Genomic DNA, 17341 nt, shown 5'->3' with positions numbered 1-17341 from the left:
GATTGAAAAATAACGATCATGAAGGATTATTATAGTTTAAAAAACACAAGTAAAATGGTGTCTGGGACAACGGATGTGTTATTTGCCACATAATCACAACTGTCGTATATGTTCTTTATACTTGTGTATACAGACGCTACTTTTTTATTAGTCTCACATGTCTTCAAAAAAAGATATTCTGGAAAGTAATTCAAATATGTTTTTGTATGTAGAATAATAAACTGGTCAAGCAGAAGTGTCTTATGGAATGATAGTAGAAATATGAATATAAATAAAGAATGGAAATATTTATTTTCATTTTGATATATTTCCGTATTGACTTCTGTTTATTTATGATGATGTCCACACACAATATATATATATATATATATATATATATATATATATATATATATATATATATATATATACACACACAGTGGTGCCTCGGTTTTCGAACGTCTCGGAATTCAAACAAATCGGAATTCGAACAAAAACTTCTAGATTTTTTGCTTCGGATTTTGAACGAATATCCAGAACTCGAACGCCCCCGAAATAAGTCAGAAAAAACATAAGGTGACCCGCGACGCCCTTTGTTATTGTGTATAACGCAGCCTCTGTATGCAGACGTGTCCTGTTAGCTACATTCACTGACTGTTTTTTCTTCATATTGAGGTGTAAAACCTTTCCTGTCTCCACACTGGACCGTGGTAGAGTGTCACAGGGGAGGTGCTGGAGCGCGCACTCCAGGGTTTGATGTCCTGTTGTCGACTGGAGCTGGGACAGGGATGAGGTGAGTCTGGGACAGAGCGTTACTTGGTTATGACTTTGTCACAGCCAAACTGCACAGAAGCGCACATTCAGAGCTGGACACGCACCGGGCACCTCTTCACTTCTGGAGAGACGTCACTCACTCGGCAACCCCTCCCACATGCAGCGGCCACACACATAGAGGAACAGCGCACCTGCAGCAGACACTCTACATTCACTCCTACAAAAGACTATTTTAAGGCTTGGAACGCATTGTTTCTTTTTCCATTCATTGTAATGGGAAAAATCGATTCGGATTTCGAACAATTCGCTTCTCGAACGGCCGTCTGGAACGGATTGTGGTCGAGAATATATATATATATGATATATATATAAATAGAGAGAGAGAGAGACTATCACAATCTATCATTAAATGTCATTGCTTCCGTTTTGCCTTCCAAACTGATCTTTTCAGTTCACAAGAAAAATAGAAGAAAATGCTGACTGAGAGGGAAAAAATAGATACAAAAAGAGGGTGGAAGAGGGTGATTTCATAATTCAGACTTGAGAAGGAAAGGAAAACAAAAGTCCACATTCACACGTCTTACTTCACTGGCTATCACTCTGATGTCTTCATGCTAACAACTGCTCTATCAGGGAGTGTTGAGGTTGGCACGCCGTCTTCCTGCGGCTCCGGAGCCGTCGCGCCTCCTCTTGGTCGTCTTCACTGCTGTAATCCTTGGAAACAGGGACGTCCTCCGGGAGGCTGTGATTGTAATTGCACAGCAAAAGAACAAGCGCGTAAAGCTGCTTAACGGGTCTAAGCGTTTCCTAATGAGAGAGATTGTTTGCGGTGAAGAGGAACCGTGGAAATCGGATTCTCGTAGGACGTCTGCGATGATCCCAGACTTTTCAAACTTCCAAAAGGAGAGACGGGGTGCTGCTGTGACATAATGAAAGGAAACAATGGTCTCACTGGAGGAGCACAGGAGCAAGATGTGTGCATGAGTTATTGATGGTCAGGTTCCACTGGACTTGTCGATGCCGCCCAGGAAACTCCCCAGAACGTTCATGATACACAGCTCCTGCTTTGTATCTTTCACCTGGTCATGGGAGCAGCAGGTCGCTGTGCATAGAAGCAGTATCGATGGAAGGCTCCTCAGGTGGTTGCATGAATGAGATCCCTCCATGGTGAGGTCTTCCATGTTGGGAAGAGAATCCTTACTCTTTGGGACCTCCTTGCGATTCCCCCAAAAGCACTGGGGAAAGGGCAGCTTGGACCTCCTTTCTCATCAGCTGCTGGCCAGACTTTGACCCCCGCCCCCTCCTCTACCTCTTGAGCGAACAGTAGGACAGGCCCACCCCACACAGATCGGCTCACTTGGAACCTTTTTCAACCTTCATTTTTTTGGAAACCTGAATTGAATTTGTATTTCTGTATTTGGGAATGAGCATTATCCTTGTCCTGAGCAACTGATGTGACCTGAATTACAAGTTTTATAATGCAATGTTGAGAATTAAAATTTCCAGTCGGCTGAAATATGATCTAGGCCTGCGAATAGCCTGACTTCGGACAAGAAGAAGAGATGGTCTTTACAATGGCAGAGAGATCAACTTGTGGATCGTGTTTCGAGTGATCTCAGAGGCATTTAAGTGGCTGATGTTTTATCTGACTCCTTTTATCTCTGGACAGATCAGCTGGCGTTCACCATACACAAACACACCGCCGCTCCATGACCTCGTTGTCAGGCCATGGCAGTGGCCAACTGGAGCGTCTCTGTGAAGTTCTGGCGGCGCTGACAGACTCCAGTGTCCTCAGACGTGATGTCATTGAATTCTCGACCGTGGCCAACAAATACAGAGTTAATGACTTCATTGTCCAGGGTGGCATCGCTGGAGTTCACACCGCTGAGGAGAATTTCTCTCATGTGGCCCGAGCTATTTCAAAGGAGGGAGGGTTTGTTGGTTGTTGGCTATTTTTCAGCATATATATATATATATATATATATATATATATATATATATATATATATATATATATATATATATATATATATGGGTGGGATTAAGAAAAATAATCAAATTAATTTGAGAATTTGTGATGAATTAATCTCAATTAATCGCAGTTTAATGGTATCAGAATATTTGCCACAAGAAGCCACATTTTTCAATTTGAATGAATTTGGTACATTAATGAATCACATGATGGACCTATACATACAGTTATACATTGTTTATTTTGCATCAGTTTGACAATAGCACAATAAATCATGATGGTGACTATATTCAAGTTTTTATATCGCTTTATTTAAACTAAAGCTCTTTTAATGTCTTGAAAACACTTGTGTAAGAATTTCAATTTTATAAGAATTTCAAACACATTGAGAGTAGTGGAAACCCTGGACATTGTGTAGCGAAAAACCTCCCTGAACAAAAGCAAACGGATGCTTTTGTTTGCTTTGGTTCAGGGATTCCTCCATGTTTGTTGTTGTTGTTCTCATCCTCGCTGCCACGTGTCTTGTGCATCAGTATGATCAGTGGACCAGAAACTACGGCACTTACAAAGGTTCCCTGTAGTCTGGAGAGCAAACTGTTAAATTAAATTAAATTTTTTTTGTTGTAATTAATTAATCGTAATTAACTGGTTAAAGTCCCACCACTAATATATTATTTATTTATTTATTTATTTTTTACAGTTTTGACTCTTTCATGTCTGCCTTGTTTGCTTTGCATGGACCTCCACCAAGCAGCGAATTTACACCCTCATCTATTTTTTTAACCAAATACTAATACATGTTTTTTGCTTTTATAAATCTCCATGTCTTTTAGCACTTGAATTATCATTGATTATAATGCGCTCAGTGTGACAGCAGGTGGCAGTAGCTCTTGGAACTGAGCGCTGAAACGGGTGTTTGCGCCGCGACTCTGCTGCGTGTGGATCCTGCCAGGACGTGAAAAAACATTCAGGTCTCAGTGAGTCTTTTCCGACATGATTCTAATGAGGTCATTTTGGGAGTAAAAAATGAAAAAAAAGTTGAAGGGATATGAGCTCCAGAAGCCACAGGAGGGCACGGCGACCTTGGTGTGTAGTGCCGGGCCGCATCAACCAAAATAAACCTGAGCGGAGGCTGCTGGAATCTGACGGCGAGGTGACTTTGAGCAGCAGGACAACAAGCCGCTGTTGCCGCTTGCTCTGAGGTGTCAGAAATATCACAGAGTGTCTGCTGACTGGCGCTTGACACGCAGCCGCGTCGCTGGACTGGTGTTTATGAGTCCGACTTGGTATGGGACTGTGAGGCGTCACCGCCGCCATCTGCTGTCGCCGCCAAACTTCTCAACCGCTTCAGAATCAAGAGGTTTGCTGTTTATTGTCGCAACGTAACAGGATCATGTGAGACTGCGGCTCATGCTGGAATATTCTGATCTAGTTCGAGATGAGACCGTCCTTGTGTGAATTTAAGTGTCTCTGGGTCTTGTTCACGAGTGAGGGAAGTTAAACGGATCAGTGCAGTGACTTCTGTCTTGAGGACCCTGATGTGCTGAGGAAAGAGCCAAGCCAGAAGACAAAGCTCTCCACTGACTGGTGGGTTTCCAGATTTACCGTGACCCAAAGAGTTGTGTTTGTCTGAACATTCTCTTTGAGACAGAGGCTGCAGCATCCAGAAGACACTCTTGTCTTGAACTGGGAGGAGGCCTGAGGCGGCCCAGAGACAGTCTGGCGAGCTGATCTCTCAGGTGACCTGGAACAGCGAAGCCTGGCCACTTTACTTCAGCTGCGGCCCGTACAACCGGACGAGGACGACAGATGAATTTGTATTTTGTTTTCCGAGATTAAAAAGAAAAGTGAATGTGAACACGTCACCGGGGCCTGACTGTCCTGTAAACCCTCAACCAGGTGGTGCGTCGGCTGATTCTCACCTGCAGTTCTGGAGGAGGTTAAACGTCCAAGTGCTATGCAACATTTGTGAATGTGTCTCTCCACAGCGGCATCAGGAAACAACCTCATCCTTAACGTCTGGAGTCACTTGGGAAATATTGTCGGTTTGTAATGGAGTCGCTGACAGACTGTTCTTCTCACTCGAGTTCCCGTGTGTGTGTGCGTTCCGTGGGTCTCGTGTGTTACATAACTTTATGTCACGGCTGCTCTAGAGCGCGCACACGTGATCACATTGCTAAATCCTCTTGTGTGCCACTGTATATTGCACATGTACGATTCTTACACCATGTGTATGTGTGTGTGTGTGTGTGTGGGGGGGGGGTGAAAAGGGCACAGTGGGAAATGGAAATACTTACACTTTCTGATCTGCTGTCTTAAAGTGATCGTTGCCCAGAAATAAATCTGATTTGAACATCAAAAGAAGATGCACACCAGAGAGCTCTCCTCTGAGGCATTGGCCAAGCCTGGCTCTGCCCCGGGGCCTCCTCCCAGTTGACCTCTCCAGTACAGAAGACCTGCAGTAATCTGTACTTGTGGTCATTTCGCCGATGTGTTTGGTCCTGCTCCTTACTTCCCTGGACAACTGCTCCTGTCACTGCAGACAGGAAAGAGATGTTCATCACCTCAAACCTGAGGGGCTCCAGCATAACACGCCTCTCAACCAAACCCACTTGGCTGCATTCGTCTTGTGCGACTCGTGTGTCCACAGAACGTGACTTGGTATAGCGGTGGCTTTTACATAATCGACAGGGCGTCACAGGTCCAGCCGAGGGGCCGCTGACTCACCGGAGCCGGAGCGCTCTGAAAAAGCCTCCGGGCCACGTGTGACACTTTCTCTGCAAACGACAGGAGACGTTTGATTTGGAGCTCCACAAATAAGAAACTCGACTCACCGAACTGCATCTAAAAATCAAGATGGACGATCAACACGGTTGGAAAGCTGAAGCTTGAACATGTGAGGCTTGAGACAGGAAGTCACACAATGTATCGAAGAAGAAAGTCATTAGTAAGATAAAAATTAAAAAGCATCTTTTATATTAAATTGTTTTGAGGAAGAAGCTCTTTTACTATATTTCCATTAAAATATGAACAGCTTTTTTTTATAAACAAATGAAAAAATAATTAAAATTAATTGTCAAATTTAACTGAAAAAAAAGACAAAGAGACTAAGGCCTGGTGGTGAAGCATGCTACATTGGAACGGAAAAAAAAAGAAAATCGGTGGTAAGTGAGAATAAAGTTGCCATAGTTGTGGTTTCATAGACATTAAAAATATGTACTCACATTATGAACAATGAATAGAAATATTGTGGCAAATTTGTGGAATTAAAAGTATGAAATATAAAATGATATTCCTTTTTTTTTCTTTTTTTTTCTCCTGAATGTGTTGCTCCAAACAACTAACTTAATTCAGGCGCTGAAGGTTTCAGGTGGATTTGGTTACTTTCTCTCACAGTGTGTCAGTTGTCACAGAATTTTAACAGTTTATTAAGCAACCTTAACGCTCTGACTCTGTTGCTGGTGCTGGAGTCACTCCAGACAAGTTAACGGCTGGTTCTGCTGCGTGCTAGCATTAGCTGCTAACAGAGCGGTAGCACACATGTTCCCTCCCGCTTCACTGTTCTTTCTCTTGTCTCAGACACGGGTCAGACATGGGTTGAAATGGCTGTTCTGCTCTTTAGTCATTCTTATGAGCTCACTAGCCAAGACCTCTATATTCTATATTATTCTGTAATAAAGGACGTAGTTGGGGTTCCTATGCACTTCAATTCTGAACTGTTGCTGAAAACTTTTTTAAATGCAACATATGTAGAATTAGAATGTTTTTATAGAATGTTTTAATAATGAGAATGCCAAAAAAATTCAATACAAAAATACATCACAAACTTTCTTCTCACGGATTCTCACGTTCCGTAAACAGTCAGAGCTGAATGCGACCTCGTCGCCGGCCTCCTGGCCAATCAGAGGGTCATGTTTGGGTCGGGGTTTGGATCGTAAAACACCAGGAAACATATTCCTCTTCATCAAGTTGAATTAAAGCTCCAGTGCGCAATGTTGTGTTGGTGTCTTGAGGAGTTAGCGTCAGACTGATGGACCCCCGTCGCCTCTTTGTCCCACTTCTTGTCTCGTTCAGTCGCTGGACAAAACTCAGGACGCCGTCATCAAAGACCCAGTCTGCAGGGATCAGTGGTCGCCAGATATTCCACAATGATAACAAGCTACAAAGTTGTTTTTAAAGGCAATGACAGAACCAAGTTCTGAAGAGCTTCTGCACACGGGTCAGAGTACTCAGCTGCTCCTACCACGCGACTCCATTGTTGACTTGGTGAAATGTTATTTATTGGGACTTGAACGGGTCTACTTGCACCTCATGTTTTGTTAAGTGCTCCTCAAAAAGTCATGGAAAAGTCACTGAGGAAAACGTGCCTTGGGTTCAACACTGCCACCACGGTCAGGTACTAAACAGCATTCATCGCCTTCTATTTTGTTTTTGTTTTTTTTCTTTAGAACTCAAATGTCACAAACTCTAGTTTCACATCAAAGTACAACTTAAACTGTTTCAATTGAACAAGTTTACTAAGTGGCCTCCTCACTAGAAATGCTCTGTGTTACAGAGAGTGTTTCAGCATGTCTGATAAAAGTCCTTGAATGTTCCAGTAGGATTGTTTTACAGTGTCACACAGTGTCAACATACGCTGACCTAGACTCTGATGTCTTCCCGGTCTGGTCCTCACCTGGCTGTCTGCAGGTATAAATTACTAACCCTCCGTGATGGTAAGTGAACCTCCATGTTCATTGTACTTTCCCCTCTTGTGTTATTCATGTCGTTACACGGCCGTGTCGGGTCACATTCCCAAGGTCTTGTTCTGTCCACCGTCGCCCACTGTTGGTGACTGACAGAAGCCATCGGAGCATGACGGTCTCTCTGAGCTGCTGATTGTAACTAAAGCAAACTCTGCTTCATTTAAGACTCTCAAATGTCCTGAAAGCATCCCATCATGCACCAGTCTAACGTTATGTCCACCGGCTGTGTTGTAGTCGCTCATGCTGCTGCGGCGTCTTGGTCACTTGGAGACTTTCGCACAAAATTTTAACATTGATATTTTTACCTGTGTAATTCGACTATACTTCTTTATGTACCCAATTTACCAATATTTCACCCATTACATTAATGTGGCAAAATGTATTTATTTATTTATTTTTTTTCCTGTCATGTCAGTCACAGTTGTGATGTTGCCCCTTACTTTTAAGAAAACTAAAATGACAATTTGAATATTGTGATCTAGAGTCACATGATATTGGAATCATTAAGCTATGTCAATATCTGTTGCTTAAATAGTTTTCTGACTGAGGTCAGACTCTAACTGGCCACCGTCGCTGCGCGCCCATGGCTCCGCGTCACCACCTCCGACTGGTCGCCTCAGTCACTGTCACGGAGGAGTTTGAGCGGCGACGGGTCGTAGTGTTCTAAAGTGTGGCTTTGTTTTGTTTGTGAAGATAATGAGTCGTAAGGATGAGCACACCCCTTTAACACCATGGTAGCATGATGAAAGAGTGTTCTGTGCTTGGTGTGACGCCACACACCCTCCAGCTAACAGCTAGCATGGCGGTTAGCACGGAGCTAACTTGTAGGCTTTGATGTGGATGTTGATCAGATATGTTATATGGGACACATACGTGTAAAGTGATGATTTTAAATTCTTCTCAAGGACCAATGAAGACCTCCGTTTTAAAGAAGTGGAGCTCTCTGTCAACTGTTTTATGCGTCACGCTTCACAAGGTTAATACATGTTCCTGGATGATGTGTCATTATTTTAATATACTTGTTTAGTAATGTATGGTGTCAGAGTATCACAGTGAGATGATTTAACCAACTTCAGGTTAAACAGAAATTCAAAACAGGTCCAAACAAAGGTTGGCGATTATTCGACTAATAAAAAAAAAATGAATAGATTAGTTGACAACAAAAATAATCGTTGGAGCCCCACAATATTTCATAACTTGCACAAATAGCTGAACTTTTGACTGTTTGTTTTGTCTGGACTACTACATTCAAAATACTTTTTTTCTACCAAAAATTGTTTGTTGCTCAGGCTCTTGCTCTTGATTCTGAAGGTTTAACTGCGGCTGCATCTGTCAGTGTTGCCAGTCTTCAGCTGTCGTCACAACTGTGGTGCAGCGCAGGAGTGAGCTGGGGTGGTTTCATGTGTCTTAGCCTGTGTTGGGGAGACTTAAACTACCGTAGTTGAACTACATGCAGTGGCAGTTCTATACAAACTGAACTCCATGTGGGGCTAAGGTGGGGCTGAAGTTGAAACGCTGCACGACACATATCAATATTTAAACCAGAAAACTCAGATTTTATTATCGTTTTTTGTGAACCACATAAGAAATCTGTCTAAACTCATCCATCTTCTGTGATATAATTCATTCATTTGCATGAAATGTAAAAAAAATGAGTTAATAAAGACTGTTTAAAGAAATATAATGTGTAATATAAGTTATCAAGAAATACAGAAAGACATTTGAATTCAAAAATTTGTGACCATGTTTTACAACCTTGTTCCTTTTGACTGTACATCTGATTTGCACATAATATCACTTGATCAATATAATTTTCAGTCACCACACAGGGGCCACAGGGTGGGCCAGTTGATCCCCGCCTGGACCCTCCACTGACCACATAGCTTAAATACACTGTTGCACACAATCATACTTTTCACGGCATTCAGCCACTTTTGTGTGGCCAGTGAGGTGAAATATATTTAACTAGTAAAAACAAACAAACAAAAAAGACTCATGTCGCCATGTATGTTCCTCAAATCACTTTAACCAAGTTTATTCAAGTAAATCAGCCACACGTAAGTGACACATTCACCACTAGTCAGTGGTGTAACTGTTCTGAAAAACAGTTCAATACAGTTCTCAGTTTGTTTTTAATAATTAATACAGTTTTCTGTGTTTCCCTCTGAAGCACTGGATCAACAGCTTCTTTTTTTTAAAGACATTCTACATTAAAAATTGTATACATAAATGAATACATAAATAAAATAAGAAAAAAAGGGCTTGAGTCTAAACACTTCAAATGAATAATTGAACACAAAGTCTTCATACAATTCTAAGTTTGCTCTGAGTCCATGAATGACGTCAGCAGTCCACCGTGTGAAGACACACTCTCAGGGGAGGATGATTCTAAACTAACTAAAAAGATCCCTGCTCCGCAAAAGCAGTAAAACAGAAGACCTCTGTTGTGTTTCGTTGTCACTTACATCTGGACGTGAGCTGTGCGATCCAGTCCCTGAACCAGTGATAAGCCTCCAAAAACAAGCTTCCCAAGTGCTAGTCCTGAAGTGGAACTCTGAGGAGGACGGAATATTACATTTCAGAATGGACACAGGGATCCGGGACGGAGTCCAACAGCAATATTTACAGAGAGTTTGAGAAGTTACAGCTCTGAAGTTCACACACCTCGCAACACTGCTCTTAATGTGGACATCGTAGAGCGACTCACTCGCCACCAAGCGGCACTAAAATCTAGTGAGGCAGGAGATAAACACCACCTTGTAGGTATTGTAGATGAACTGATCTGACACTTGTTGACCTCACAAAAGTGTCATCTCCACAGATTTCATCAGTGGAACTTGGTAATGTTTTACTGCAAATGTAAGATGGGCAGGATCTGCTTCAAATATGTCATCCATCAACCCGCAGCAGTGGGAGACAAATTCCTCTCCTATCCTCCCTGCTGTGATGGAAATTGTCTCGCGTCTGCAGAAGAATGTTTCGTCTCTAACCCGCTCTAGTTGAAGCCTTCCGGCCAAATTGTCCATTTTCATTGCACGACATAGATAATGGCACAGCTACATCACACGTTCATCTTAAAAGACCTCTGATAGTGGGATACCTGTAACAGCAGGTTAAAAACCGCCTGCAGGCGTCGCCCTCTGGACATTCTTCTTCAATCTTCGCACAGGAGCCACTCAGGAGAAATGGTCTGCGACCCAGAAGGCTTTTGGTTCAGCTGCCCACCAGTTTTTGGATTAAAGATTATCAGATTTAAATGGCCACTAGGGTTATGAATTATTAATCTGCCACCGCAGGAGATTATTCACAAGATTATTTCACAGTTCAAAGGCATCCAAGCAAAAGCCATAGGTTTCAGATGCTTTTTAGGAGGCCAACCCGGGATGCAACAGTAGAGCTCTTCCTGCAGGGTTCATGGTGACGTTTTAAAAACCTCAGTTTCTACAGTTCTGAATGGAAACCCAGGACATAAATACTTGGCATGTTGGTGTTGAAGTTTTGCTGTGCTCTGCCTTCTGAATTGTGCCATATAAATGACGCTGTATTATTATTATAACTGTTCTTTTTATAAAAACCTCTAACAAAATAACTGGAAGCCGACTAGAGACCAACACTGTTGGGGTGCGGGAGAGCAAGTGAAGCAGAAGATGGGAGTATAATACTGATACTGTGATCATTTTATGATGTAATGAATTGGTCGATGATTTATGGTTGATTTCATTGTTACTTAGTTGTGATGCTACGTGACGTATATGGTTCTTGATGTGACATAACAGCTCCTGATCACATGAGGTATAATGCCAAATGACATGGGACAATATTCCGAGAACAGAACCATCCCATGATTTAACTCTTGCAGTAGCCCAACCGCTCTTTTGGTGTGTTGGTCTGGTGAAACTCACCAAACCCACGGTGTCAGGATATGTAGCATGAATGGAAGCATTTAAATGCATCACCACTGTCGTCCACAGAAAACACTCCGTAGGAGTGAGAATGATTTAGAAATCCTTACGTCTGTACTGTTGTTCTTACAGATAAAGACAAATGATCTCTGTCACGCCTGGAAACTGCTGCGGACAGTGAGCGCACTCACTCACTCACACACACACTGGCCCAACAATTGACAACTGATGTCCGCAGATTTGAGACAAACAAATTTGAATGTCGTCAGTTGTTTCATTCACTGTGATGCCACACGGGGCCGGAGCTCCAGTGGTTCGCTGTGTTGAGCTGCACAAGAGCAGGTTTCCGATGAGCAAGACACTGTGTTCGGGGGAAAGCCACCTTTGCTCTCCTGGTAACCACAAGGCAGAAATGAGGTCAATTTTGAATGGCAGTTGTCACGGAGCGACCGGTGCCTTCATGTAGAAGGAATGTGGCTCTGCTATTCGGCAAAGGAGCCACCTGAGAGAGTTGAGCATCTTGGGGCACCCTGGACACACCAGAGAGCTGCCTCCAACAGAAATGGTTTTATAGAGGCAGAATCCATTGCCTTAAGTAAAAGATGAGTTTGTGTGACACTGCCATGATGGTGTTCAGATGAGGAAGAGTATTTTTAACTCCAGATGATTGGAGACTTGTCACATGATAAGAGGATGAAAGAGATGCATCATAACATCCTTCTCCTCCGGAGCCCTCACCAGGCCTTGACATCAGGCCAGAGGTTGATCCCGGCATGGATTTGTTCTGTATGTGTGTGATTATGTAACGCACCGTGTCAGCCCTCCACCTTAGTGTGAAACACACACACACACACTCCTGCTGTCCATTGATAATCTGCTTGACAACAGGAAGTGGCCCCTTATCCATCTAATCCAAAAACTGTCCCAACAGCTGCTTAACAAAAGGTTTCGCGGAATCAGTCGGCGGATGTGTGATTCAGTGGAATCAGACTCATCAGATCGTGGATTGTTTGAGTGACACACACGACTGACCATTCCTCAGGAGTCACTCCCTTGCGGCGTCAAGCCAACCTTGATTTATAATAGCTGGCAGTGTCAACGGTCTTCATGACCGATCAGATTATTTTAGGAACAGATGAGACTCTCTTTGTGGAGTGCGGAGTTCAGGACGTTACACCTGGTCAACATATGGAGAGAGTCAGGTCTGCTTTTTATTTAGCAGTGATGAGTGAAGGAGGCCGCACACGAAAGGATTTCTTTTTATCGGTCAGTGACCCCGTACATGAAGATGAGAACTCTGCTGTTCATTGTTTTGTCTGGCTCCCGGTGGCAATCTCATCGCAGCACACCACTGCGCAAGCTAAAATAACTAAATGTTTGCTGTCCCAATGCCCGAAGATTGCTGCCTTCTGCGTCAGCATAGGACTCTGAAGTCCACTTTCCTAATATACTGAATGACACCATGGGAGTGAGGATGGGTTCAACTTTATTGTTGTCAAAAATATATAATAAATGTCAAAAACATCCCATTCATTGTCATGTGTTTGGCTACATTTAGACACATCCTCTGTTGGTAACCAACTCCCCAAGCTGCCCACCAGCTTGTTTGGAAGTTAATACCAGACCAACAGGATCTTATTTACAGGAGCCACTTCTTCTCTTATGGGTTTGGTTGATGAAGGCGCGAGTGTTGGCTCTTCAGAAATGCTGGCAGCAAGTGTTGCTGATCAACTCTGAGGGGAGTGCATGTTATATCGTGTCAGTACCGTGTCAGGAGAGGATCTTTGGTCCGAGGTCATGGTTCTCAGTTGGAAACGTACCGTCCAGGTCACAGCCTGAATCTGGCCTGTGTGTTGCATCACAATGGTGAAGCAGCCAGAAGTTGTGATTCATCTGCATCAGTGAAAGTTCCCGAAGCGTCTGATTGGTCTGGATGATGAACGCACCCTGACACTTCATGCAGAACGATCGGCGCTGCCATGTAGAATGAAATTCTGTCACATTATGTAATTTGTGATATTTTCAGCTTTGCTCGCGGCACGTGGACGTCACTGATGGTGGTCTGCGACACCTGAAGCCACATTAAATCAAACACGGCACCTTCTGTGTCTTACATAACTTAAGTTTAGTTTCAGCTCATCTGGTGAAAACACTCAGAAGGGAAGAGTGGAAACGCTGATGCTAGGACAGGACACGTGCTAACATGGAAGTCATCGGAGGTCGTGTTGTAATGTGTGATTTTGACCAGAACAGCTGCGTGAGTCCTTACAACACATCTCTAATGCTAACTGGGACGTAAATGTGCAGAAGGACAAAGTCATTCTGTGCTTAAATATGCTAACATGCTAGTAGTTGGACGCAAAGGAGGTCTGACTTTCATGAGGACAGTTTGGCTTGTTGGTCTCAAGTTTAGTGATGGAACATATTGTGGCCCCTGGAGGCCATGGGTAGCCATTTTTAAAATGCATTTTTGGTTATATAAAAACAATTCATGGACGGGATTTGTACAGTCTTACGGTGCTTTCACAGCTTACATGCAAAGTCAATGTAGAGGCGTTATTACATCCAACAACTTTCATAAGAAACTAGTGAAATTGAAACATGTCCAGATTTTGCGGTGAGGATGGATGAGAAGCCGATCGAAGCCCGTAACAATCGGCTAGATATGGGACGTCCAACTCTTTTGTTGCTTCCACAGTAGAGCCACATTTCTCAGTCTCTGATCTGCCCGTTTTTTAACGTGACTTGAGAGGGAGGGGGACGTGGCTTTTGTCGCTCGAAACCTTTTGTCCAAGCACACAGCTGATCTCACCAGTATATTTACTGCCTCAGTTTTAAGTTTGTATGGTTGCGTATGTTTTAGTTGTTGAGCTGTTTTTAATGCATTTTATTATTGAACTTTCTGTATTTTATTGGCTGATTTTCACCAATATACAGCACCTTGTGACGGTCCTGTGTTGTTTTGTAGGTGCTATTTAAATAAACAGTAATGTACGGTTACGGACGAAACTTTAAAGTGTTAAATATTACTTTAAGTAGGAGTGTGTGGTACGAAAGAATGAATATTGCAATATAATTTGAATCCTTTCAGGGCTCATCGTGTTCAAATCCATGATGGGGGACAAGTTTATCTGCTCTTGTGCAGTGCTCACCCCTAATTCTGAGGTTTGGGGAGCGTAGCTGTCAAGAAAGGGCCCTTATAGGTGTCAGAAATTGTCCCCATATTAGCCTTCTTTGGCTTCTTTGGAGGGTGAAAAAAGTGTAATTCATGTCTCCTATTGAGATCTCAGTTTCATGTCTGCATAATGAACAGACGACCATGAACACCAAGGTGAACTTAACTGGCCACGTACATTGTAATCTGTGTGACTCTGCAGAGGCGCTGCTGGGAGCCGATGCTGATTCTGATCCGTTCATGGAAAAATCCTGCTGTGGTGGACACGCATACATTTTCATCTGGGTCCGTCTCTGGCACCACAGCGACAGCCAGGCAGCACGTAGAGGGCCTCTGCAGCGGGGTGAGGGGGTCACGGGAAAACAGATTTACCGCTCCAGCCGTCCACTCTCTTCAGACACTCTTCGCACCTTCAACTGATATGGGCCTCCGATGTATCTGTGACACTCCCCAGGCGTGATTTAGGTTAACGCTCTCGAGTGGAGCATGTCAGAGGCTGAAAGCGACGACTCTTTAGTCTCCAGACGTGTAACCAGAGTCTGGATGCCTGGAATAATACCCTTTACATACAGCAGCGACGCAGCGTCCAGCTAACCATCTGAGCCTCTGAAGAGTCTCTTGACAACTGTTCTGAAACCCTGCCCCGGGACTGTTCACTGGTCGTTCCACTTTCAGAATCGAGAAAGTTTGACATGCACTTTTATAGCTTGTGACACAGACGCTCTAGTCCAGTGTGCAGGAAAGTATGAACCTTGAGTGCCCTGCCACACCCTCAAATAACAGTTGTCATTGTACTCACAATGTTCAACAGAATGATTTAAAGGTTGAAAACACAAGATAGACAAGGAATTTACGTAAGAACATGGCGGTGCAGGACACAGTGAAATGGAACCATATTCTTGAGGGCAAACAGGTGGCGTTCAGGATGTCAACCATGTGAGATGAAGCCTGTGGCCCTGCACAAACATCTGGTGTTGTAGAAGTCAGACAGAGAAAAGTTGACTTCACCCTAAGTGGGGCTGATTCAGATCTCGGTCCAAATTTCAAAACCAAAAATTTCAAAATGGTTCAGGAAGTGGTCTTTGCCTCCTGGCTGACACCTCAGAGACCAGGAGAGGTTGTGGAGGGACGGAGGAGGAGGGGTGTGGATGCTGTCTTTGCTTGTTGACCTCTTAATTGAGAGGACCACCTCGCTTGAGGAGCTCTCCAGTGTCTCACAAGCTGCCCATCAAGCATTCTAGTTCTCGGTCAAAGGCACTTTTGTAAGTCACCTCTGTGTAAATTCCTAGGCTAAATAAGTGATGTGATGTGATGTGATGAATGTAGTTAGACAGTTTGTGACAGACACTTCCACCTCCAGACTTCCATGGAGGTGGACTATCACCATCAGGAGAGGGAAGGTCCTCAGTAGAAGTACAGCTGAGCTTTCTTCAGAAGTGAGGTCTCGGGTGCACTGTTAAAAAGGACGTTGCCATCTTGGTTCACAGGTTCTGGTAACTGGAGATGAGGTAAAAGTTCAGGTCCTGTAAACCTGTACTTGCATGCGTAAAACAGAAGTTTGCTTTTCTCTATCTGACACAAATGGAAAATCCAAACTCCTCTGGCTGGTTTTCTCCCCCCTTCAAAACAACATAATACGAAGCATTATGTCAATATTTCCTACAAGCCATTTACCGTGTTTTTATGGATTTATTTTTTTGGGGTAAAGGACACACAAAAGTGTAGAAACAACTCAACAACTCCAAAGGCCCATTGTCTAGTTCGTGCAGTCAAAGTGGGACTGCAGTGATCTCAGCAGCACGTCTGCCCGACACTATTCCAACCATGATGGCTATTTTCCTAACCGCCGCTGTTGTTTCGGTGAATTAGTTGACTCAGCAGACTCGGTATCTACTGTACCAAGTCCGGCAGCTGCCGACTTGCCTATCTATAGACTCAAGCGGCAGATCTGAGGAATGCTTCCAGTCAGAGGAGCACCAGCTGACATCAGTGCATGGTGCTTCTCTCTACCGTCACACTCTACAGGAGACAAGCTGACATGTTGTGGAGTCGGTTCAGAAACTACTCTGCTGGACAGGCCCAGGTCTTTCTCCAAAGTTTTGACAGATCTGTCAACAAACAACCTACCAAAAGAGTTTGCAGATGAAGTTGTGCCAGAGTGGTCGACACTTGTAAGCAACGTATACAAACAATGCTTGATTTGAGAGCCACTGTATTGTTGCCTGTTCTTCCACCTCTACAGGTGATAAATATTCCAGCACTACCTGCTCATGTGGTCACGGTCATGAGAGGTTTTCTTCCATCTGTGTCCTAGAGTGATTCGAGCTGTTGGCACAGACAAAGGAAGATCCTGGAGATGTCTTGTTTCCATGACAACCCTCTGTTAGCTAATATTCCTCAGCATGCCCTCGCTGCGCTTGAACAGGGAAATTCAGACCCCATGTGATGGAGGTGGCGCGTGCCTCATGACTCATGTTTGTCGAACATGATGATGAGGGAGAGGAGCAGGAGCTGTTGAGGTCCAGCTGTCTGTCATTCACTCCAATTCAGATCTGTGAAGGCTTTCGATCCAACTACTGTTGCGTTCCGAGTTGTAATAAACAAATCGGAATATTGGAGGTGTGGGGTTGGACACAAGAGGGGTCTCACTTCTAGAGAGCAGAGAACCGTCCTCCTCGCTAAATTTGCTAGAAAATTATAGAAGTATTGAACATTTTTGTCTTTTTCGCCAAAGTTCTGGTACATAAAATACTTAAGTGATTTTAAATAGGGTGTTACTTTTCAATCACCTTGA

General features: G+C 43.6%; 1 protein-coding gene across 1 annotated transcript in view; it reads left to right on the top strand.

Moving 5' to 3' along the window:
- Positions 1–6931: 6931 nt before the first annotated feature.
- LOC128761127 (sodium- and chloride-dependent taurine transporter-like) overlaps positions 6932–17341 on the top strand; it is a 43390-nt gene continuing 32980 nt past the window's right edge. Inside the window, exon 1 of the mRNA XM_053869078.1 lies at positions 6932–7121. Coding sequence (XP_053725053.1) covers positions 7066–7121 — 56 coding nt within the window. The 5' untranslated portion in view covers positions 6932–7065. The remainder of the gene's footprint in view (positions 7122–17341) is intronic.

The sequence above is a fragment of the Synchiropus splendidus genome, chromosome 6 (assembly GCF_027744825.2).
Source record: "Synchiropus splendidus isolate RoL2022-P1 chromosome 6, RoL_Sspl_1.0, whole genome shotgun sequence".
NCBI classification, from domain to species: Eukaryota; Metazoa; Chordata; class Actinopteri; order Syngnathiformes; family Callionymidae; genus Synchiropus; species Synchiropus splendidus.
This window is presented reverse-complemented; position numbering and strand designations above follow the sequence as displayed.